The 25,432-nt window shown below is 34.2% G+C and overlaps 1 protein-coding gene across 3 annotated transcripts; it reads left to right on the plus strand.

Moving 5' to 3' along the window:
- Nucleotides 1-3,133: 3,133 nt before the first annotated feature.
- Nucleotides 3,134-25,268, plus strand: LOC123213567 (DExH-box ATP-dependent RNA helicase DExH7, chloroplastic). 3 transcript variants are annotated; one of them, XM_044633033.1, is made up of 36 exons: nt 3,139-3,555; nt 4,293-4,398; nt 4,651-4,841; nt 5,916-5,969; nt 6,352-6,502; nt 6,587-6,984; nt 7,328-7,546; nt 8,723-8,834; nt 8,959-9,156; nt 9,823-9,902; nt 11,797-11,919; nt 12,118-12,204; nt 12,978-13,078; nt 14,022-14,079; nt 15,016-15,081; nt 15,870-15,952; nt 16,078-16,261; nt 16,595-16,747; nt 16,846-16,947; nt 17,050-17,202; nt 18,226-18,330; nt 19,361-19,501; nt 19,894-19,983; nt 20,074-20,130; nt 20,394-20,477; nt 21,239-21,337; nt 21,434-21,574; nt 22,017-22,087; nt 22,325-22,416; nt 22,551-22,636; nt 22,978-23,190; nt 23,421-23,513; nt 23,785-23,907; nt 24,413-24,504; nt 24,695-24,940; nt 25,033-25,268. In XM_044633033.1, exons 1-34 carry the CDS (start codon nt 3,259-3,261, stop codon nt 24,488-24,490), a joined length of 4,389 nt encoding a protein of 1,462 aa, XP_044488968.1. In that variant the 5' UTR covers nt 3,139-3,258; the 3' UTR covers nt 24,491-24,504; nt 24,695-24,940; nt 25,033-25,268. The 3 variants fall into 3 exon arrangements, with proteins under 3 accessions (XP_044488967.1, XP_044488966.1, XP_044488968.1); XM_044633031.1 differs by lacking the exons at nt 23,421-23,513; nt 23,785-23,907; nt 24,413-24,504; nt 24,695-24,940; nt 25,033-25,268 and having other exon boundaries at nt 3,136-3,555; nt 22,325-22,394; nt 22,545-22,636; nt 22,978-23,117; XM_044633032.1 differs by lacking the exons at nt 22,325-22,416; nt 22,551-22,636; nt 22,978-23,190; ... (3 more) ...; nt 24,695-24,940; nt 25,033-25,268 and having other exon boundaries at nt 3,134-3,555; nt 21,234-21,337.
- The last annotated feature ends 164 nt before the right edge of the window (nt 25,269-25,432 follow it).

Genomic DNA, 25,432 nt, shown 5'->3' on the forward strand with positions numbered 1-25,432 from the left:
AAAAACTCAAATATTTACTTATAAACTAATTTTTATCAGAGCTAAGGGTAAAACCGTTATTTTATCTTTCATATTAAAAAAATACAAAATTTTATCTCATTTTCTCTCCAGTTTTTGAAAAGTAACATTTTACTTCAATCTCAAACTTTAAAAAAGTGATATTTCGCCCCTACAAAACCTTAGAGTTTTTTTCTCTCTACCAATTGTCGTCGTTCTCCTCCCTTCTCTTTTTGCCATCGCTGATGACGTCCCACCACAAACGAAGACCAACTAATGATAAAATCTAAGATGAAACCTCAATTCTCCAATGATGGAAGCACTGACCCGATGAAGCCTTAATTTCCCAGCATCGACTTCGTTCTCTGCCAATTTAGCTTCAGACAAAGATGAATCGCATGACAAAAGCTTCATCTAAAGTTGATTCAATGGACAATGTGACAGATTTGAGAAATTGTCAAGGCTTCTTCGTCTTAGATGTTCATCATTGACTAGCCTTTGATTGTCATGAGACATCGTCCATCGTGACTAAGAGAGAAATGAGGAGAATGGTGGCTATCACTGTCATCGTGTAGTTGTTGTAGCCAGAGAGAAGAAAATCCTAAGAGTTTGTAGGGGTTAAATGTGACTCTTTCAAATTTTGAGATTAAAATGAAATGTTATTTTTCAAAGCTTGAGAAAGAATGAGATTAATTATATATTTTTTAATATAAAAGATAAAATAATGATTTCGCCTATTAACCTTTTAATGTTATCATATTCTAAGATTTATGTTTTAAATTTGGCCAAAGGACTATTTCCCACCCAAAGTATGTTTTTTTTTTCAAATTCCTCCCGTTAACTTTGAAAATCTCATTTATCCGCCCATAGACTGTTAAAATTAACTGAGTCCGTTAGTTATATCATTCCCCCTCCCAAACCCTAAAAACTAACAATTTCCCCCCAACCCAAGTTTTCAAAAACCACATTTTTTCCCTAGGGTTTCTAAACTTTCAGATCTAATTTTTTCAACGACAATCGACGATCTCCAAATACCTACTCTCCCTCTCCAACGACCCTTCCTTTCGATCGTATATCTTTCAACGCTATGTGGCGTCGTCATTGATGAAGACGACTCGTCTTTGTCTTTGATGAAGATAAATTGTCTTCTTTTAGAGACGAAAACGACGTCTTCGTTGAAGATGACCCCAATGAGGTGGAGACGCTGCATGGTCAGAAAGAGGAGATACTGGGGAGGAAGAGATGTCGCTTGGAGATCATCAATCATTGCCAAAAAAATTCAATCAAAAGTTTGAAAAACCTAGGAGGGAAAATGTTGTTTTTGAAAACTTGGGTTGGGGGAAATTATTAGTTTTTAGGGTTTAGGAGAAAAATAAAATAAAATTTAAGTTTATTTTTAATATTACAAATAAAATGATGATTTTGCCCTTGAAATTGCTTTTTTAACAGTTAATGAGTGAGTAAATGAAATTTTCCAAGTTAATAAAGAGAATTTGGAACAAAAAGCATACTTTGGTCCTTTGGCTTTTAAATTTTTTCCCACTGTGCTTGAAGGTCAAATTGACATAGGTCCATTAATGGGTAAGTTTATTGGACCAGGCTAGACCATTAATATGTCATGGCTTGTAACACAATTTAGAAAGTTTCAATTATGTTTTCGTAAACCCTTAACATATTGGTTTGTATGTTTCGATTATATCTTCACAAACCCTTAACCGATTGGTTTGTATGTTTTTGTTGGTCACTCTACAAATTATATATAATTTTGAAAATTTTATTTATTATTATTTATAATTTTTAATGGCCAAAATATTATTTCCCACCCAAGGTATGCTGATATCCTAAAACTCCCCTCGTTAATTTTGAAATCTCATTTACCCACTCATGACCGGTTAAAATTAACAGAACTCTAACTGCTGAAAAATTTATCTCATTTTCCCCCTAAAAGTTTAAAAACTAACATTTTCTTCCCCAAGCCAAGTTTGAAAAAATCACATTTTCCCCCTAGGGTTTAGTTTCAAAATCCGGTCACCTTCTCCAGCACCATCGTCGGCCGTCTCTCCTTCCTGATGGTTCCCTTTCCTTCGACGACTTGCCTCACCTCCACCACAACCCCTTCGACGTCCAGAGACATCGTCTGGGAAGAGAAATCGTCTTCCCAGGTGATGAAGACGAGATCGATTGATCTCCTCTTCGTCGTTTGGGAAGATGAGTTGTCTTATCTTCGTTTGGGAAGGCGATTCCTCTTTCCAGACGATATCTTTGGAGGTCGAAGGGGTTGGGTTAGAGGTGAGGCAGGTCGTCGGAGGAAGGAGAACTATCAGGAGGGAGAGACGGCCGACGATGGCTTCGGAGAAGGTGATTGGATTTTGAAACTAAACCCTAGGGGGGAAATGTGATTTTTTTCAAACTTGGTTTATAAAAGAAAAGTTAGTTTTTAAACTTTTAGGAGAGAAAATGAAATCATATTTAAGTTTACTTTTAATATTAAATATAAAATAACAATTTTACCCTTAAAATTAACATATTTAAACTGTCATTAATGGATAAATCAGATTTTCAAAGTTAATGAAAGAAACTTTGGGAAATCAGCATATCTTGGGTGGGAAATAGTCCTTTGGCCTTTTTTAATAGACCATATCAGATCAATGTGCAAACCTTACTCCAAAATCTTGATATATCCTGTACAGTTGCATGCTTGATATGATCCACAATCTTATGAAACTGTACCCTCACATGCCATCTCTAAAATGGGGAATTAGACGACCCGTAGCCTAACTTTGTTATGTCTAACCGCACTGGAACAATTAAATTCAGTGGAATCAACTTGGATTAGATAAATTTGTTATTCCTTAAACTCAGTTACATTAAGAGAAAGATTTTTTTTTTATTTCCTTTTTTTCTCAAAAAATTTATGATAAGATTCTTGAAATGTGAGAAATCACCGTTGATTTTTCAAAAAATATTAGTAAGACCTTTGAGATATAAGAAAAAATAATCAGGGGGTAAGTTAATTTTAGGAAACATTAGGGAAGGTAGAAGAATTTAAAATATAATTGGGGAACTTTTCGGGCATATTATTAAACCTAAGCGGAAGTTCAATTGATAGGCCTAATGGAAATTATTTCACTTGTCCTGACATTTCACAAAAGCTGGCCGTCCGTCCAGAAGAATATAAAAGCCACAACCGAGAGGCGTCAGAGTTGGATTTTCTTTCATTTCACTTGCAAGTTTGCGATTGTGGTCATTCTTCGAATCAAAATGGCTCCCAAAAAGAAGCCACAGAAACAAAACAACAGCAACAAGAACGCCAGTAAGAAATCGAATTCTTCTTCTTCGTCGTCCTCCGGTCCACGCCTACAAATTTCGGCCGAGAACGAAAACCGTCTGCGACGCCTTCTCCTCAACTCCTCCCGGCCTGCTGAGACAGCTCCGGGTCCGGCTGTAGACACTCTCTCTAAGTCTCAAAAGGCTAAGAAGCTCAAAGCTGTCTACGAGAAGCTCTCTTGCGAAGGGTTTTCTAATGATCAGATTGAACTAGCTCTCTCTTCGCTTAAGGTAATCAGTGATTATATTCTTCCTTTATTTTATTATATATATTTTTAATAAATACTTATCTGTTAATTTAAAGAGTGATTTTTTTTAAAGAATTTAATTTCATATACAATTGTTTATTCACTGTTTTGGTTATCGCTTTAAGATAAATAAATATTTGGAACTTTTCAATTCATTTTAGGTCAATGGGGTACAGGCTTACTACACAGAGTTTTAGGATAACCCAGAATTTACTAGGGACCTTTTTTTTAATAAACTGAAGGAAGAATTTTTTAACCTTCAAATGGCTAATTTTTACTGATAGTTTCTATTTGTTTTGAGATTCTTCAGAAACCTTGCTTGAAGTTCTTTAAATTGTCAATTAACTCACATAGAATCATTGGAGACCTTCCTTGAAGGTATATGAAATCTATTTGAAACCTCTCTTGTTGTAGAGTTGTCAACCAGGTGTGCATCTGTAATAAACCATTGTGGTGGCGGGTAAATTGAATTCATTCTAATTTTTGTTAAATTTTGGGATAAGTTTCTAAAGATTTTATGCATGTTTTATCAAAATAATTAGAATTTAAGGGATGAATCTAATGAATTTCGAAATTACTGGTGCTACTTGTACTCTAGCCAAATTTTGAGGGATTTAATGATTTTTTATAGTGTTATTGTTTTCAGAAATCTGTTTTGCTGGATTATGAAAATGTTTTATACATGCTGAGTTCATACAATTTTGTGCGTGTTTTGAGTAGGATGATGCTACATTTGAGGCTGCTCTTGATTGGTTATGCTTAAATTTGCCAGGGAATGAACTTCCTTTAAAATTTTCTAGTGGGACTTCTCAGCACTTGAATGGAGGTAATTTACATACGGGATATTGTAGTATTGTATTTTGGGTATGCTTTGTGTAATTTTAAGTGTGTAGAATTAAGTGCAAACCTATGGCATATATATCGAAATTTCCACTGTAGAAGGAGGTATCAGTTCTAGGAATTCTTTTATCCTTGGATGAAGATCAGCAATGGTTCAGACCTTGATGTACCAGTTCCTTGTATTATAGAATGACCCATATTGGATAATGATGCTAATGCTCTTTTTACAATGCATTAGGAGCTTCTGTTTCTGTCATATCGGTCGCACGGGAAGATTGGACTCCATCTGATGGTCCATCAACAAATACTGATGAGGAAGTGCAACAGTTTTTAGTTAGGACCAGAGGTTGTCAAGGTGATGATGCTCTAGATTCATGCCAACCATCTCAGGCAGATTGGATCCGACAATATATGGAACAACAAGAAGAGGTTTGTGGATGGTTATCAATTATGATTCACTCTTTTCGAACTGCCTGCTCATTTCTTGCCATGTGTTGAGTGGTCCTCCTTCCCTTGTCGTGCCATCTGCCCTCTTAGTTCTTGTTTTTGTGTATTACAAGTATGTTTTCCATGTGATGGTGAATTAGTCACCAAGGGGTCTAACGGAGTCCTCAAATGCTTATTTCTCTATGGTATGGTGATTTTCTTCAGGTTGAGGTTGGAAAGTTAGATAGGCTTGAGATTTTGGAGGACCCTAGATTATTTCTTCTCTTCTATATCAGTTGTCTCTGTTTTGGTGCATATGAGCAAGAAAAACTCTACAAGTATCAATAATATATTTCTTCTTTATCCTGTGACATTAAGGGTCTGGAGCAAGCTTAATTGCTAAATTGTCTGTGGTTTCCTCAAATTCCTATGTGTCTTTGCATTACAAAAAGTTTTTTTTTGGTAAGTACTTAACAAAAAGTTGTTGAAAACTTCCGTTTGATTGAATTGAGGTGTATCAGCTTTTTTATGGGTTAATGGTTGAAAGAAATAGAAGAGTATTTTAGGAATCTGGAAAAAGAATAATTTGAATTATTATTGGACAAAGTTTCTTTCTTGCATCCTTGTGAGCTTCAAGTTCAATGGATTTGATAAACACTAATTTGTTTCCCATCAATTATAACTGTTTCATAGCAGTCAAATGATTTTCTGTTTCTATACACTTACAATTTGTACAAAGATGGGTTTTCAGAGACTTATACCATGATTTACTAGTGTGAATCTCTGGCTCATTTCCACTAGTAGATCTCTCTTATCTAATATAATATTCAATTTCTATAAAAAGATGGTTGAGAATTTGAAGCTTGATAGTTAATCTGAAGAAAGAATCACTTCTTTTGTCTTGGTATATCTATGTTTACTTTGGCATGATGTGAAAAAATTTGATCCATGTGTTATTTATTGCTAATGAGTTTATGGATTGTGGAGATGCATTGGCTTATGTAAGAGTATGTTCTTTAATCTGAAGAAAAATATTCAGTGTCATTAAAGAGTTAATGGTAGGTTCAGTGATTGCAGGAAGAGTATGAAAGCTGGGAAGATTATGCTATTGACAAGAGTAACATCAAGGAGGTATGCACTTTAGATTCTGGTATTATACTGGATGTTTTTATTGAAAGAAAAGATTAAATTGTTATGTGTACCCAGTTGAAATTAGTTGCATACTCTCTCTAACACACAGAAAAACAATCACACATTAAGTTGCTATGAAAATAGCTCAAGTGGGTATTGTGAAGATCTTACTATTGCTGGGCCTTTACTAGCTTTGGAATGCTAACGTGATACTAGAGCCAGGTTAACCTGGGTTTTATATACCTACCAAAAAGAAAAAAACCTGGTTCTATACAGTTTCTGTTGCTAGGTGGTTTAGTAATTTTGCAAACTTATTCTGTTCCTTTGATGCTAAAATAGGTTTCCTTTCATTATTTTGATTCATCTTTTTCTGTATTAATAGGTCCCCAAACCAAGGTCATACGATGTTATTGCTAGAGATTACCTTGAGGCTCGTTTGGAAGCTACAAAAGCTAAAGAGAAAGGGGACAAGAAGAGCCAAGAACGAGCAGGACATATGATCCGCAAACTCAAGCAAGAGTTGTCGGCTTTAGGTTAAATCTAATTTTTTCCCGGATCTATCTTGAAATATGGTCATTTTCACCTTTTGTTATGAGTTGTTTGGATATATTGAGCAGGATTATCAGATAATGCCTTGGCATCTGAGTTTGAGCTTGAACGTGCTTCTGGTTATGCTTCAGCGGATACGGCTTCTAGGTCCATACCTTATGATAACCCTGGGGTTGGAACATCAGGGGACATATATGGTGATTCAGATATTGTTGTGCACACAGATGAAACAATAGTTGGTGGAAACAAGGAGTTTCCACTCAAACCTATTCCCTCTGGAGTATCTGTTCAGGAGAAAGCAGAGGATGATGAACCAGAAGATGTCAAGCTTGGTGGATTTTTTTCAGAAGATGCTGCATCCAGTGAAGCATTACCTACTGAAATTATGAGATTGCAGACAAAAGATAAGATAAGGATATTATGTAGCGACAAGAATATAGAGAAATTAGATGGCATCTGGAAGAAGGTAATTTGTGATGTACAACAATTTTTAAGGCTTATTTTGTTGATGCTGAATGTTGATGTGTTAGCTGATGCGTAGCTAAATCTTATATTCTACATATATATTTTCATGTTTCTCATTGAGATTATTTGCAATATTTGTGATTAAGGTATCCTAATTTGGTTATGGATGATTCTGAATGTACAATATATGATGCAAAAGAGTTTTTTCTATAGATTACAATTAGCCTTTACATATATAGTTATGATCTTGAAATTAATTTTGGTATTAATTAACTTTTGGCCCTTTTCTGTTCTATATTTGACTCTGTTGGCATTTGTTGAAAGGTGTGTTCTAATGATGACAGGGGGAGACACAGAAGATTCCAAAAGCTGTTCTTCATCAATTATGCCAAAGATCAGGGTGGGAAGCACCGAAATTTAATAAAATAGTTGGGAAAGAAGATAGTTTCTGTTATGCTGTTAGTGTATTGCGCAAAGCTAGTGGCAGGGGCAAGAGCAGAAAAGCTGGCGGGTTAATTACTCTTAAGCTTCCTAACCAGGATGAAACCTTTAAATCTGCTGAGGTATACATCTATATCATACTCCTCTTGCACAAATAAATTTATGCTGATAACATGCATAGGACAAGAGATAAAGAAATGAATCAGAAGGTGAACAATTTATAGATATGCTTAGCCAGGAGGGTATTTATTTATTTTTCCCCATTTTGAGCAAGAAACAACAAAAATATTCAAAATTAATCTGAGACCTCTTCTTAAGAGGTGAATGCCTTTACCTTGAACTAACTGGATAAAGTAAGAGCTTTTTATAATGTTCAGTGTGTCCAGCACTCTAAATTCTAAGTTTTCCTTTCATAGGCATTGATTTATCAGGTGATATGAACATTGGGATCCCACTGGAGTAGATAATAGCTATATACACAGTATATCGTTTTGGCATTTTTATATTGAGGTGTAAAACTAATTATATTCCTCAATAATTTAAGTGAAATTAATTTTTTACAAATGAATTTTGTGATCACCTGTTATCCATGCCAAATATTTACCATAAAAGGAAGTTACCGACCTCTACACTTGCAAAATTTTTAATTATATTCTAAAGGAAACCTTATATTGTTGCATTACATGATCAGCATAGCTCCTAATCTCCAACCAACTTGTTCAATGAGTACAGCAACCTGGAGAGCAGATGTAGGCAAATGGTGGGCCAGGTGAAATTTGGGTTGATTTAGATGGAGTTCACATTGGGTTGACCATAAGGCTGGTCTATTCCGGATTAAACATTTTCAAGTTATATCCTTCAAAAGTTTTAGTCTCCCCTTGGCTTGTGCAAAGGTTGCTTAGTGTTGCTTTTTCTTGTTACTATGAGGGATTACCGGATGGTTAGGCATGTGGTTTGCTTCCACAAGGTTTGGGGTTCCCCGATTGCTGAAATGTCAGTGTGGATTCAATATCCCAAGCCCCCATTCACCAATTGATTAACTGATTGCACTCATAGGCTCTTTGAAAAGCAGAGTCAGAGCTATTGTCGACCGGTCCCACTCATGGTCACCTGCATGGCCAATAAAGCCATTTTTAACAGTTTCCCAACAATGAAAAGGTTTATTGGGGACTCCATTAAAGAGAGATAAAAATTGTCTTTTCTGTGAATATAATCAGATGTAATTTCCTAACAGAAGTACACTATGAATGCTCATTTAGCAACCTATGTGTTTAAGAAACAGAAATATCTGGTTGCAGGATGCACAGAACAGAGTCGCAGCTTTTGCTCTTTATCACCTGTTTCCTGATCTTCCAATTCACCTAGCAATTACTGAGCCTTATGCGTCACTTGTTTTGCAGTGGATAGAAGGTGATCCTTTAATCCTCATGTTGATATCAAAATGCTTATTAATTTGAAATGTGTTTGTAAGCATTATGAAAAGCCATGCTGTTGCAGTATCTAACAATTTCTAAAATTTTTTGAGTGCTTACAGGGGAATCATTAACTAAAATTGAGGACAGTGAGGAAGATCGAAGGGCCGGTTTTGTGGATAAATTGCTGAGCGAAGATGGTTCTAGTTCCAATGCTGTTCTTGATGTTCCTGACAGTTTGGTTTCAGATACGTTTCAGAGGTCCAATGTTCAAGAAAATAAATATTTGACAGTTGCAGAAGCTGATCCAATCGGTGGAAGTATGTCCTTTCCTTTTGTTAAAAAAAATAAATAAACAAAACAAAACAGTAGAAGAAGATTGGAGAGAAGAAGTATTAGAAAAAAGAGAAGTTCGTTTAACCACCAAGAAACCTCCTTTTCTCTTCTAAAAAAAAAATTTACAGGCACAATTAGAAAACCCTGATCGGCACTCCAGTAATCATAAAACTGCAGGTTCTGGCTCTATAAGTCCACATCTGTGGACCACTAAAGAAATCTTAACACTTTGCTCTTGCTGCATTCAAAGCAACTGATGTATCTAAATTGCAGCTGATAAGTCAACTCAAATCTACGACATTTTTTCTTATGCATTCTTTACTGTTGAATAGTATTATTAATTTTCCCTTCTAGTACCTCCTGCATATCCTTATCTCATATAGAAATTCTTCTATTAACAATAAACAAGAGAAATCTGTAAAAAGGAGCTGAGTAGGATTGAACTGGTTTTTTCCATTAAGTTTTACTGACATTAGTGGGAGATTCAGAGTAAGAATTCTTGTCCAGTTAGAGAAATGTGAAATAGTCGACTCTAGAAATTGTTGAATTTAATCTGATTAGCACAATGGTTTATATTCTAACTATATTAAATATGTTGCTTTTAATATTGGTGTGGTCTGTTCTCAAACTTCTGTAATGCTAATCTGCAGGAGTGAAAAATCTAAAAGAATCTGAGAGTTCTCGCCTGAAGCAGGAACAAGAAAAGAAAAAGAAAATGCAGAAATACAAGGTTTGTATATTATTTCTTAATCCTCCTTGGAAAGAAAATTTTTCTAAGACTGGTGAGTTTTTGGCTGTATAAGGTTATGTAAAATATCCTGTCACCCACTTTTTCTTTTTCCTTAGCTTGTTTGGTTTTTAAATGGCATATCTGTTCTGTTTGGATGATTCTTATTTTTAATATTGACACCAAGTGTATTTACCTTATCTGGAGCCTATTTCAGCATTTTAACATTCACAAGTGTATGTTAAGCAATTTGCGAATATTGTTGTTGAGTCAAGTATTTTCCTTTGTTCCTTTATAGGGGGCTCTTAGAATTCCAACACGTTATTCATCTAAAACTGTAATTAAACATGAACCAGTGAAATAAAAATGATTTTATTTATAGAAGGGGTTACAAACGATAAACTAGACAGTTTGAAGAATTCGAGGTCTCTCATTTGTTGGTCATTCAAGACGCCAAAAACCTCTCACAATCAGCCTTAAGACTGCCCAAATTCCATAATTTTTCTTCCCTTCTTCATTTAATAATTTAACTACCATTTTTATAATAAAATCTAACTTATAGGACAAAGGTAAGTGTCCTCCTATCTTGACAATATTCTCCTCCTGAAAAACATCTTGTACTCAAGGAGGGGGGAATTTTTTTTACACATATTTTTAATTTTTTTGCTGGATTTTTTAATATAATTCTTCTGTCCTTTTTTAGTTTTTACTTTTTTTTTTCATCCCTCTGCCATTGTCCAACTCCCAACATTTTTTATCTTTTAACCTTTTCTTGTTTTTTCCTTCTGCCACCTGCCCACTTTTTACCTCTTTTTATAGCTTTTTTTTTTCACTCCCTTTTTTTCTTCTGCTAGCTGTCCCACAAATTTTTTTATTTATTTATAACTTTTCATCTATAATACGTGGCCACGATGCCCTTTTGCCTTCCCAGTGCCAGTTTATCTTCCACCCTCATTTTTTGTCACTGATCTCACCTCTAGTTGTGCCATTTCAACTTTCCGGTGAACTTCACCTTCCATTGACGACTTTTGGACTTCCATTTGCTGATCCACCATACTCTCTTACCTATGTGTGATTCAGCCATGACCTTTCTATCATGCTAGCACTGTTTCAAGTTCTTTCACTTTTTCAGCAACTCTTCTATTTCTCCACCATTTTCTGACACTTATCTATTTCCCAAGGCTGATCTCACGGCTCAAATACCAATTTTGTTAGGATTCCAGCACATTATTCATCTAAAACAGTAATTAATCGCACAACCATTAAAATAAAAATGATCTTATTTATAGAAGCGGTTACAAACGATAAACCAGGCAGTTCGGGACCTTCTATTTTGCAACCATCTGAGGTGTTGGAGGCCTTCCACTATCAGTCCTAAGGCTGCCCAAATTTCATAATTTTTATTCCCTTCTTCATTTGATGAACTAACTACCCTTTTTATTATAAAAATCTAACCTAAAGGATGAGGACTAGTGTCCTTCTATCCTAAGGGGGGCAATGTTGGTTCTTGCAGACAAAAAATGATAACAATTATTTATTCACTACTTTGTTTATACTGCACATAACAGTGTGCTGCAATATTTTGTCTTCCAGAATCTACCGGGTGTAGCTGAAGTACTACGTTTCATAACCTCCAATTGAAGCTGGCATTTTCTTTCTGAAATTTTCAAATATTAAATTACTCTTACTTACATGATAGTCATATAAAATTTCAATTTCCTACCCGCATCATTATGCATGCTCTACTTCCTCTTGTCACTATAAATATCTTGGTTTCTCTTGATGTATTTCATTCTTGGACTATAAATATTCTGGTTCTATTCATGCATTTTCAATATGGTTGAAGTCGGGCGTCTATCTGTTTAATTATTACATAAATACATGTTTTTACTTTCAGGATATGTTAAAAATCAGAGATTCTCTTCCAATTTCTGTGCTGAAAGGTGATATATTGAAACTGCTGAAGGAGAATAATGTCCTTGTTGTTTGTGGAGAAACAGGATCTGGAAAGACTACTCAGGTCAAAATTATATTTAGTCTTTCTTTATGAAATTTTTTGATATACTTTTCCCTGCCCTGTGATTATGTTGCTACAATCACATTTTATATCTCTAGACTTTATACAGTCCTTTTTCTCTTTTATTTTTTTAATCACTTGTCTTTTCCTACCTTCCAAGAACAACACTGCAGCCCGCTTTCTAACTGGCCTTTAATGTAGGTTCCACAATTTATATTGGATGATATGATTGAGTCAGGATGTGGTGGACACTGCAGCATTATATGCACACAACCAAGAAGAATAGCGGTGGGTACATGATTTTCAGATTAAAGTAATAATTTCTAATATGTCTTGGTTACATGATACAATTATGCATGACTAATCTTTCTAATTAATTTGTTCATGTTATCTGGGACAAGGAACACAATCTCGGTTCGTTATGGGCTTCAGTTTCTAGTGAATTTGGCATTGTTCCACACTTTTTTAATTTTTAATTACTATAAATTCTTGCTTTCTATTGAGTTCTATTATACTATATTGCAACTTCTGTTTCTATTAATAGAAAATCATGTATTTAGTTCATGCTTTATTTTCATTTATCCTTAAAAGAGCATTGCTCTCTATCTTATGTGGAATATTTTATTTGAACGACATTGATTGAAGACTTTTTAGCCAACATTTCTTGTTCTTTGTCCCCTGTTGAAAAGTGTGACCTGCTCAGAATCCAGCTTTTGGTTAGGGGGATGGGTAATTAGATTTTAGGACACTTCAGAGTTGTCAATAGTTTTATGGTAAATTTTGTGGAAGAGGAGTTGAACTGGGGGGCTTTGGTTCTCTTTCTTTGGTTAGCTATCTCACTTATCAAAGTTTCATCCTAACTGATATGTTCTCAAGACTATTCTCCTACATAACGGTTGTTATTATCATATATTGTGCATGGTATCACTAATTGATGAAAAGTTAAGAGATACATATCTCACCTGTTTATCAATAATTTCTTTAGTCTTACCAGTGCTTTATTGTAAAATATCGTGGAAACATGTGACTTATGTAGTGCATTTTTGCTGCATTGTATTTAGGCTATTTCTGTCGCTGAAAGAGTTGCTGATGAGCGCTGTGAATCTTCTCCAGGTTCAGATGGTTCTCTGGTCGGTTATCAAGTTCGTCTTGATAGTGCAAGGTATATGTTGGCATCCTTTTCTTATTAATTTTGTGAATCTGCTGCTGGCATCACCATATATGATATGTAAGTTAAATTCATTGTTTCTCTGCATTTTGAACCTTTGATAAGATTATGGCCTTGCTCTTTTAGCTTCATATCTGCTGATATATTCAATATTTGGTTGAAGTGTACATATGTTGCAACATGTGGTCCAATCTTATGTAGAAGTGTGGGATCTAGTTATCAATAAGGTGTAAGAGGTTATAAAAGGACAGTCATCTTTCTTCTGGTTATGGTTTCATTTGCTCTCTTTCAATGAGATTGTAGAAATTATGAAGGGTATTTTGTGGAGTTGTAAAGAATATTAATATAAATATTGTATGATGAAAATCAAAATAAGCTCTGACCAAGGTTGGAAGAGAGATGCTGTGGACACATAGTTGTCAATTTTTATGGTAAAAGCTTATTTTTAAGGACCTAGTATTGAGCATGATGGTTATGGAGTGAACTGATGATTGCTAAACATTAGGCTTGGATGATTAAGGAGTTTTGAAATCATTCGGTGACTTCTTTCTTCTGCCTTCAGTTAATCCACTCCTTTAGGTGCCCTTTACATTCTGTTGAATTTTATAACAATTGTGAATTTGAGGATTTTTTCGGATTTTCTTGAATTGCTGGATTGTTCCTTTAAAGCTGCAATATATATATTTTTTCAACTGATCCTATAATCTTTTTTTTTTTTCCTGGTATGACTTTAAAGTTATTGTTACCTTTCAAGTCAACTTCTAATTTTAACTTTTAGTTTAACTCCCAATTTTGTAATTGATGTTTATCGGATAATATTGTATCCATGGTTTTGTGACTTTATCGTCCCTAGAAGATATATTTCCACTTTTCTTAGAATGTTATTCTTGCTTCCTTTAACCTTTAAACTTATTTTGTGTGCATTGTTTCTTTTCAGGAATGAAAGGACAAAACTTCTGTTTTGTACAACAGGCATTCTTCTAAGGAAAATTGCGGTATGTCCCATAGTATGGTGTAAGATTATTTCAGTAAGTTGGTTGTTATTAATAATATGTAAGGATGTCAACAACACTTGTAGTACTTAAACCATATGATCTAGTGCCTTGTCATCTCTCTGCCTGAGTTTTCCATTGTACTATTATAGGCTGAACAATCAGATTTGTATTCACCAGTGTAAACATCAGCTAAGGCTTTTTGTCTAGAGCGACTAGTTTGTCACATATTCATACATTTGGATATGTAGAATTTATGTTGCATGAAGGATTCTTCAGATCTTTTTGCGTCCTATAAAACAATTGAATCAACAAATATAATCATGACATTTAATATTATAATATATACCTTAGTTGAGATAAGAGGAAGCTCCTTGGGAAGTGATATCGTCTCTTTGTGAATTTTATAGGAATCTACACAATCTATTCAATCCCACACAACAAGCGAAATAATAGACCAAGAGAGAAATAAACTGAACTAACAATATATTGATGTTTGTATATTCCAGTGGCAACAAGTCACAGACTAGCAACCAAATCGTGGTGTAATAGAAATAAAAAACAATAAAAAAGAAAAGAAATCTGGCAATTTGAGGTGCCAATCCTCTCCCCAGGAAAAAGTCTTTTCTCGAATATTCTCGACAGGCAGCTCCTCTTCATTCTCCTTCCTACTTTATATACTGTTCCTTTCCCTGTTTTGTGCCCCATGTCTTTGCTTCTCCCACTGCTGTCCACGTGTCCCTCCCTTCCTTAGATCACTCCACCTCTCCACACAACACTAATCCCCTGGTCTTGCCCTTTTTGTGCACCCTAGTTCCTAACAGAATTATTTTTGAAACAGGTTAAATTATTTTTACTTTGTTTAGACCAGTTTTTTTTTATGATTGTCGGATCTCTATGTGGTCTATTTAGCTTATAATGGTTCTTTGTAATTTGCAGGGTGATAGAAATTTAACAGGCGTCACTCATGTCATAGTTGATGAAGTGCATGAACGATCTCTTTTGGTGAGTAAGGCAAAATTTATGGTGTTAAGTAGGAATATCTTCATGATCCATTGACAAACTTAATTGGCAGTCCAAGACATCTCCCCACCTCTTTGGATCATAGAATGGCCATAATTACCAAATTCAAGGATTTTCCCTGTGTTTTGTTTTGCAAAGAAGAATCACGGTTTTCATATTTAAGCATTTGGAGGCTTATTTTTTTGCATGGATAAATATAATATGGTAATGAGCTGGTCTGATGCTTCAAAGGTTTCTATCTTGCATATTGCCACCAACACTGATGTTGACTACCATTGGAAAAGCAAATACCTATATTCAAATAATTATCATCTGATCATGGGAAGCCTTATCCTTGATTTTTTAAAAATGGCACACAGGTCATAAACTCTGGCTTCTAAGAGAACAATGTTAGTCCAATGTACTGATGTAATTATCCAAATAAAATGTTTCGTAGTATGGAGTCAGAAAGGAAAATGATCCCACTTTTCCATATTTTTCTACCTTAATTGGAGGACCCTTGATTGTTGTATCTTAATTTTCTGTTATCTTTATATCTTCTTGAAGTGGCTACTCCTAATATCAAGCCAAAACATAGTTTTCTCTTATAACAGGGCTGTTATTATCTTTTGTTTGAGAAGAGCCCACTCTAACATGTGATCTTTTTTCCCAGAGGTTGTCAAGGGTAAACAAATTTTGCATTGGTACCACTATATGAAACTTGGAATCAAAATAGATCTGTTTTTTGTAAGAAAAGGGAAAATCTATTGACCAGTTTCTTTCTCTTACAGGGTGATTTTCTGCTTATTGTATTGAAGGACCTGCTTGAGAAACAATCTGCTAATGGCTTATCAAAACTGAAGGTTATTCTTATGTATGGTTGCCTATTTCTGATTTGTTGTAGATTGAACTATTAACTAATGCATATTGTATTTGTATGTTTACTTGTAATTTTGTTTGGATTCCTTCACATAAACGTAAGAACTTTATTATTTACAGGTCTGCAACAGTTGATTCAGAATTGTTTTCAAGATACTTTGGACACTGCCCTGTAATTACTGCACAAGGCCGAACATATCCTGTGACAACATACTTTCTTGAGGATATATATGATAGTATCAATTATCGCCTTGCTTCAGATTCCCCAGCCTCTATAAGATATGAAACATCTGCAAAAGAAATGGTATTTTCTTTTTTATTATAATTACCTTTCCTAGTACGTGTTGACGCCTGGTTGAGGCTTCCTTGTGAAGATATAATATCACCTCTAGTTTTCTTGTTGTGAGGTGTCCTCATAAAATGACTTCAGCCATGTCAAAGTGGTGGTCACTAAGTGATTGTTTTTGTAGAAACTTTTTTTTTCGTAATTTATGTTTCATCAAATTAGATTCATGGTAAATGTGTTAACTTTTGTGGACTGGCATGCTGAATTTTCTTCCCATGATTATCTTCATGGTTTTGTGTCTGTAATAGTTTTAAAATTATCATCTGGGTACTGAATATTTGATTTTGATAGCTGCTGAGTGGTCCTGTGAACAACCACAGGGGGAAGAAGAATCTTGTCTTATCTGCATGGGGTGATGATTCTATGCTCTCAGAAGAGTATATTAACCCCTATTATATTCCAAGTTGTTATCAATCTTTCAGTGAACAAACACAGCAGAATTTGGTATTTACCTTTCAATACTAATTTAGTTTTATATATGGTTCTATCTTCTTTCCATTTACTTCATCTTTAACATGACAACTACATGGTCTTTTGTTCAGAAAAGATTGAATGAAGACGTTATAGACTATGATCTTCTTGAAGACTTGGTATGTCATGTTGATGAAACATGTAGTGAGGGTGCCATACTTGTATTTTTACCTGTAAGTCCTTTCAGAAATCCTTTCAAATTGCTCACTCACCCTTGTAACTGTATTGCCTCTATAAGAAATCTGTTTTTTGATGTAAAACTGCTTCATAAACAGGGAGTGTCAGAAATCTATATTTTACTTGATAGATTAGTGGCTTCTTATCGATTTGGTGGACCATCTTCAGATTGGATTCTTCCTTTACATTCATCCATAGCATCAATTGATCAGAAAAAGGTGTTCTTACGACCTCCTGATAACATACGGAAGGTAGATTTTACTTTCTTTTACTCTTTGGGTTCACGATAATGATTTAAACTATTCCACGGTGGTTCTCTGTTTAACTATTTTCTTTATGCCTTGTAATTTCTTTTCTTTGGAAGTTGTTGCATGCATAAAATCTTCATAGTGGTGTATTTTGTCCATTGAACTTTACAATGTTACTTACCTCTTAAAAAAAAAAAAAAAAACTCCAATATGAACAATTCTAATGCTAGCAACAAAGGTTGTTAGCTTCTCCCGGATGTTGCAGCCTTCTAACAGCTAGAGGCTGCCTAAATTCAAAGACTATATTTTTCTTTGCCCCTCCTCAATCCAACCACCCCTATCTATTTGACCAATATCCTGATTTTCAAATTCAGATATTATCCTAAGCAATTATATCCTTAATTGTTATTATTATTATCTAATCCTAGCACACTACCATTTAGTTTTAAATTAAAGATGACTGGTTCTTGGAATCCATATTATATCAAAATGGAGCACTCAGTTCACATAAAGTATGTTTATAATTTTGATATTCCCAGAATAATACATTATTTGATATTGATTAAATTTGAAAATACTTTTGACAGTTAGAGTCTGCATTCGTATAAATTTTAATGTACTTTGATCAAGCAAAACTAGTACTATGACCTCTATTATGACCAAATATGCCTAGCTGAGGAAATGAAGATTGGGCCTAGTTTTTGGATGACTAGGTGTTCACGTCAAACATCCTTGACATGCTTGACTAATTTTACAACAAACTTCATATGTTCTTTGAGGATAATATTGTGCTAGACTGCTTTAGCTTAGGAAATGAAGATTGCAGATAATTTTTTTATTTATTTTATTGGTAGTGAACTTTTTGGAAATTTCCATTAAATGTTGAGTTATTGCTTTTTTACAAAAAATTATGATAAATGAAGTTAGTGGACACCTAATATCCTTATGAGCTTGATCATCATTATTATGAAGTAATTAGTTTTGCTCCGGAAATTATCGATTCATCTTCTAATACTTGTGATCCAGGTTATCATTGCTACAAACATTGCTGAGACAAGCATAACAATAGATGATGTGGTGTATGTGATCGATTGTGGAAGGCATAAGGAAAACCGTTATAATCCTCAAAAGGTTTGGGCCATTTACATTGAATCATTTTCTTTTGTATGATTTGGCATGAGGAATCATAATATATGCTTGATCAAGCAGAATTTGACCAGCGAAATGATGTTTTGCTGATTAAAAGTTTCTAATGTGGCAATAATGTTGCAGATAATTAAAAATTTCTGCAAAACAAATTCGGTTGTTGACCAGGGCTATATCTTTAAAATTTCTGTAATATCGGAAATATGTAATTATATAAATAAACTTGTTAGGCTAGCCTGTTTGAAATCATAGAAAAAATCCGAAAAAGGATTACTGAAAAGCTTTTTGGCCTTATTATTATTATTGATAACCTAGCATTTATGAACCCAACTGTCAAACTCAAGTTTGAAACTAGGAACTGAGTGAAACCATATAATCTTTGGGAAGGCATTTTACAAGGCAGGTGTCTCAAGGAATTGAACCCTAGCCCTTTGGGAGCTAACCGTATGTTTGATAAACAATATTTCTATATATAAAAAGTCAGAATGGGACTTGTATTATGCCTATCAACTTTACTGCCTGTGGCTTAAGTGGGCCCGTTATTCATATTTTATCACCTTCTTTTAAAGTCAGGGAATGCTCCTTAAAATCTCAAGCTGTTGTATTAAGGACGAGATAAAAACAGAGATAGTCATATTACATTCTTACCATGTTGCTATGGAACACTCTATCACTCCATGTCATGTTTGAGCCCTACAATTTGCCAAGTGGGTCTCATATGTGATCTAAAATCTGAATCAAACAGGGTTGCAAACACTAAAACAAAACAAAATTTTGTTCTAATATCATGGTTGGAAATCTGGTAAAAGTAATTGTTTGTTGGAGGGCAGAGAGCCTGGTTAGAGTGAAAAAGGTCATACCGAGTTACAAAGTGGCAGATCTTGCTAATGTTAGAGACATTAACTGTAGTTACAGATCAAAATCACAATCTGAAGTCTAAAATTTTATTTGTTGTATCTCACAATTGATGCAGAGTTCTAAGTGCCTTGACTTTTTATTTTTTTTTTAAATAAAGAAATTATCAAGCATGGTTGAAGACTGGATATCTCAAGCCAATGCAAGACAACGACGAGGAAGAGCGGGACGTGTAAAACCTGGAATTTGTTTTTGTTTGTACACACATCATAGATATGAAAAACTCATGCGTCCTTATCAGGTATTTTCTACTCCTGTATGTTCCGAAAATACTTAATGTTGAGGCGTTTTTCCGTAAAGGGTTCAAAGAAGTATACATGCACAGTTTAATTTAACAATATAGATTTTTTCAATAAATAATTTGGCTATTAATATAATTTTATTTTTCATTACATGTGAAACACAAATATATGAGACACATAGCATTTATCTGATTTTTAGATGTTTCTAATCTGCAAATACAAATAACTTGAAATTAAAAATCAACATATCATTAAAATTTTTTCATGTAGATTCACTCAAACTTCCATTTGATTCAGATTTCACCCAAATGAGAAAATGATGATACCTTAATCTGTTGATACCTTTATTTTATGAGCCACGTCTTATTTCTTATCTCTCTACAATTCCAAGGTTCCCGAGATGCTTCGGATGCCTCTGGTCGAGTTGTGTTTACAAATTAAGTTACTTTCGCTGGGACACATAAAGGAATTTCTGTCCAAGGCAAGTAATACTATTTCCTGGTTTGCAGATTGTTCCTCTGGGGTACTCTTTTATCAAGCTCACTTAATTTATTAACCTTTTTGTTTTCAGGCTTTAGAACCTCCCAGAGAAGAAGCTGTGAACTCAGCAATTTCATTGTTATATGAGGTAAGTTTATAATTATCATTGTGTGCAGTTTTTCCATTGGTTATATCAAAATTTCTATCCAGCTCTCTCCAACTTGCAGAAGCAATGAATGCTTAATGTAATTTTGTCAGATGCTTTATGAAACAAGTAATTTGTGTTTCAGATGTTCCTGTTAACAAAAGAATCCTGTTTTGTAATGTCAAAAAATGTTTCAGTTGTGTACATTTAATTGTTTCATCTAGCTTGCCATGTAAAGTTATGCCTTGCTACCTGTTATTATTTAGGTTGGTGCTGTTGAAGGGGATGAGGAGTTGACACCTCTTGGACACCATTTGGCCAAACTTCCCGTTGATGTATTGGTTGGAAAGGTGTGCATTGCATTTTATTTACTATGTTTTATTCTAAATGCAACATTTTAAAGCACTACGGATTTTGAATGCTTGTGCAATAATTTTGTGGCATCTTAGTGGTACATCGTATGATATGTTGGTCACTTTTTCTATTTTTTCCTTTTTTTTTTTTTGTCTGTGCTATGTTAAAGTTTTCATTTCTTCTTGCCTAAATTCTACCAGTTGAGAGTTGATTGCTACTTCTCATTTACATGAATTTATTTTTGAAAATAAGAAAACTTTATCATTGTTAGGAACAAATTATTTTTATAATTTTCTTTGAATGTTGTATTTTGTGGGACATGAATTACTTGACTCCAAGGTACATAGCTAATTCATCCTCCATCTTGTGAAGGAAGCAATTCTTCCAATTCTCTCTCTATTTGATTTGAGTAGCTTTAACATTTTTTTTTTTTGCAACATCTCATCTTTATAGTATGAAAACCGATATGGGACATGGATACAATTGGTAAGGGCATATCAGCATGTTAACTTAATTATAGCGGTAGTAATAAGGATATGGACCAGTAGGGTAACAAAAATTTTGTTGATAAGTCCCTTGATATCTAATTCTTTATATGTTTTTTATTATTTGATTTTTAATTATAGTAGCTTTAAGTCATGCATACCATCTGAAAGATTACTCTATAGGTTTCCTTGATTCATTGCTTGTTTGATGTAAAATATACGTAGAATTTACTTCTTTCAATAATATATTTTTTTTTGCTTTCAAAGTGCAGATGCTGCTGTATGCTGGAATGTTTGGGTGCTTATCCCCCATTCTCTCAATATCAGCATTTCTCAGTTACAAATCACCATTTGTTTATCCGAAAGATGAGGTCTCTCATTTAACACTGAACTAAAGCTTAATGGTTCCACTGTTAAGAAAATAATTTTTTAAAGGATTTATTTATTTATTTGTATATAAATTCCAGAGACAAAGTGTTGAGAGAGCTAAATTGGCTCTGTTGACTGATAAGTTGGATGGACCCAGCGATTCTAATGATAGTTATCAACAATCTGATCACTTAGTAATGATGGTGGCTTACAAGAAATGGGAAAAGATATTGCATGAGGTTAGTTGGTGATTTGCTTGAACTTTGAAGTAGATATATTCTTTAAGTAATAAATGATTTTACTTTGCTAGCAATAGACTTCTCGACTTTAGTTGGTGGTTTGCTTGCAGTCATGATATGCCCCTTTCACAGATATTAGGTACCCTTTCTTCCCCATTCTACCGTTACCCAAAAACAAAAGACACAGAAAGAGAAGCTAGTGAGGCAAATTTTTAATACATTTACCATGCTCCTATAATTTGGCGAAGATTGTACTTTTGACTGCATGCTGAATTCATATCATTGTCATGATTTGGTTCCCAATAAGCTTTACTGGATCAGATCCTGTACTTGTTGACTGTTTACTGAACTTATATCAGTGGAATGGTTTTTAAGTATAAGCTATGGTTTGGTGGTTCTCTTAGTACATTTTCCCCTTATATGTGAAACTTAATTCTTGCAGAAAGGAGCTAAAGCTGCCAACCAATTTTGCAGCTCATACTTTTTGAGCAGTTCAGTCATGTACATGATCAGGTGTTATTTTCATTTTTTTTTCTTGTCTGTTTGAAGCATATAATATGTATTCTTTATACTGTCAAAAAGGAAGCAGCTTAATCTACTTGAAATTTTTCTTGATACTATTTGGAGTACGTGACTCTGAATTCATGTTAGAATGCTAAGAATAGCATGACATATATATCATGATTAATTTGAGTAATATGCATATTTAATTATTATTTTTATGTTTTCTGACATTTTTGTGAATGTCAGAGATATGAGGATACAGTTTGGATCATTGTTGGCAGATATTGGGCTCATTGGTCTTCCAAAGAAATCTCAGGTGCCATGCTTTTATTTCATTGGTTTGCATATAAGTTTGTGATAACTTGTTTTAGTATTCATTTTTATTTTATAAAATCTCTGTCCAGCAATTTGCCCTTTCTTTTTTGAAATTGAAAGATGTTAACTAGTATATGCTTTGTTGGTTCAGGCTGAGGGAAAAAGAAAGAAAAGCTTGACAGTTGGTTTTCTGATAAATCACAACCATTCAATATGTATGCTCATCATTCATCAATCGTGAAGGTAAGACCCATATGGCTTTTGGTGCCTTTTAGTTCCTTACACAATCTTCTGTCTTTCACAGTTCATTATTCATGTTACACCACAAGTCTTAATCTATACTGGCGGACAATTACTTGTCATTGCTAATTTCTTATTGCATGCTTTGCTTATATTATGTTATTGCAATCAACTTTAAATTTCTCAACCAAGCTTAAGATCAGTTTGGAGCAGATCTGCTTGTGGTTGTATATTCTTCACAAATTCTCTGACTTTAAATGTGGAAGTTGTATTCTACATCTAATTTCAGACTAGTTTGATGGTTACACTTGTACTAGACATAGCTTCTGAAGGCACTCTTGCAGGCAATATTATGTGCAGGTTTATATCCTAATGTAGCTGCCACTGAGCAAGGCATTGCCGGAGCAGTTCTCAATAACCTTAGGAAGTCCAGTAGTTCTTCAGTAAAGGGTCATCCAATCTGGTATGATGGAAGAAGAGAGGTTCATATACACCCTTCTTCAATCAACAATAATTTAAAAGAATTTCAGCACCCATTCCTTGTCTTCCTTGAAAAGGTATGTGCACTTTCAGCTCATGGAATTAGTTTCTCTCTCTTTGTCAACCGACGTTTGTCCTTTTGTTGATTGAGCATTGTGAATTATGATCCATTTTGTGATGTAACTCTCTGGGCTTTTCCCAAATAATTTCAACAAACATGGGGCCAAGAGACCCCCATTGTGCCTAAGAGATCACTTGAACTCACTTGAAGAAAGTTTCCCATTAATGTTTGGGTTCATATTCTCAGGTTGAAACCAATAAAGTATTTCTGCGAGATACCACCATCATCTCTCCCTTCTCTATTTTATTGTTTGGTGGCTCCATCAATGTTCAGCACCAGGTAACCATTCTTCCTATCTTTTACAACATATAAAGCATGTGTTTGTAGATGGTACAAGCTATTTACTGTTGTAAACATATTTAGATGGTTTAATGACCAGGAATCTTACTGCATAAAGTATCTGACGCCTGATTTAATATATAGAAATGTCAGTCTTTAACGGAATAAATGTTTACAGTGCCTAGTGAACAAGAGACAATTTATATACATGTTTTTTTTATACTTTGCTGTTCTACCTTTTCGAAGTTTGTGATGGTGTCTTGTGTTACAGACTGGACAGGTCAATATAGATGGATGGTTAAACCTTAATGCCCCAGCCCAAACTGCTGTCTTGTTTAAGGAACTGCGAATAACTCTTCACTCTAATTTGAAGAAGATGATTAGAAATCCAGAGGTATGGTTCCCATACTCTTTACAGAAGTACTACGTTAGTCATATCACTGAACAATACAAACCTACCTCGTATTTATTCAATTTAATGACTATCAATAATTAATTGTAAAGATGGATGAGAGATACAAATTCACAGGTGGGATAAATTTGTTGGCTTGTGGCACGGGTAACATTCCAGTGGCATATTAGATTTTTGCTTTCAAACAATATTTATATTCATTTTCCTTCCAAGTTTATTTGTATATTTAATTGGAAGTCAGATTTTCAAGCTGGTAATTTTATTTGATGTGTCCATTCTGGTTTTAGACTGTCCAGCTTTGTATATTTGTATATTTGTTTCAGTCCAAACAGTCTTTATATCATGTAAAATTTGGTTCATTCCCTTGATTATACTGTATTAAATCTGGTGCTCACTTTTTCTTCTTCTTCTTGTTTGTTTTTTTTTTTTGCATGGCATGAGCTGCGTTTGGAGTTGTTCATAATTACATTCTTTCTTTGTTATTCAGAATTCAACGATTGTAAATAATGATGTTGTCAAGTCTATTATCCATCTGTTGTTAGAAGAAGAAAAACCCCAAAAGTAATTTATCAACACCAGGTATGCATTCAAGTCTTGACTTCAAATAATAGCTAACATGCCAGAACTTATTACTGCATCACTTTATTACTGATTGTACTAAAGATTCACAGTAGTATGTTTTGTTTTTCAATTCACCTGTCAATGTATTTCCTTTAAGCACGTGGCATTTAACTTGGTGATAAATACAAAATACTTAACTTTTTCACAGGTGGGGCACTGGCTATCTACGTAAATTTGATGAAATGATCTTTGTAATCCCTGGGGTATGCCGATTTAGTGGGTACAATACTTAATTCTACAGCTGCTTTTTATTAAAGTACTAACCGGGATTCCATACACTTGAAGCCCCAGCAGGAGATACTTGGTAGCAGGTTAACAATATGCGAGATCTAACTGGAATTGTCTGCTTACTGTTTCCTACTATTTTACAAGGTTTAGCTCTTCGGAAGCTGAGGTAATTTTCTTTTATGATAAACTTTCAGAGGCAAATATCTATCTGGCCTTGATTTTTGAGAGATTTTTGTAAGTGAACTTTTATGGTAGCAGGTATGTAGCAAACATCAATGACCATTTTGCTGAACTTGGAGGAGGATTATGAGAAACATAACTTGTAGAAAGTAGCTATGAAAATTTGGCGAACATGGGAGGTTGTTCAAAAGTGTATTAATTTATTATTAAAGAACATTAACAGATGTTTTAGGGAATTTTGGCGTATTTGTTAAAAGCCTACACGAGAAGTGTGATGGAAACCGAAATAAAATTAGGGGATACATTTAAGTTCATTCTTGATGGAGGACTTAAACATGAACTCCAATAATCATTGATCTCATGTAGGGATGAATTAGAATTGAATGGTGCAAGTTCAATTCAAATGAATCTAAACTCAAGTTCGGGTAACTTTAGTTTAAGTTTAAGCCGAGTTAACTCAATTTGATTGAGCCGATGG

Source organism: Mangifera indica, chromosome 4, assembly GCF_011075055.1.
Source record: "Mangifera indica cultivar Alphonso chromosome 4, CATAS_Mindica_2.1, whole genome shotgun sequence".
In the NCBI taxonomy this organism is placed as follows: Eukaryota; Viridiplantae; Streptophyta; class Magnoliopsida; order Sapindales; family Anacardiaceae; genus Mangifera; species Mangifera indica.

Coding starts and splice junctions, on each gene's coding strand:
- LOC123213567 (XM_044633033.1), top strand. CDS start 3,259: ATGGCTCCCAAAAAGAAGCCACAGAAACAAAACAACAGCAACAAGAAC. Junction 8,835..8,958: donor TGTTTTGCAGTGGATAGAAG/GTGATCCTTTAA, acceptor GAGTGCTTACAG/GGGAATCATTAACTAAAATT. Junction 23,908..24,412: donor AGATGATTAGAAATCCAGAG/GTATGGTTCCCA, acceptor TTTGTTATTCAG/AATTCAACGATTGTAAATAA.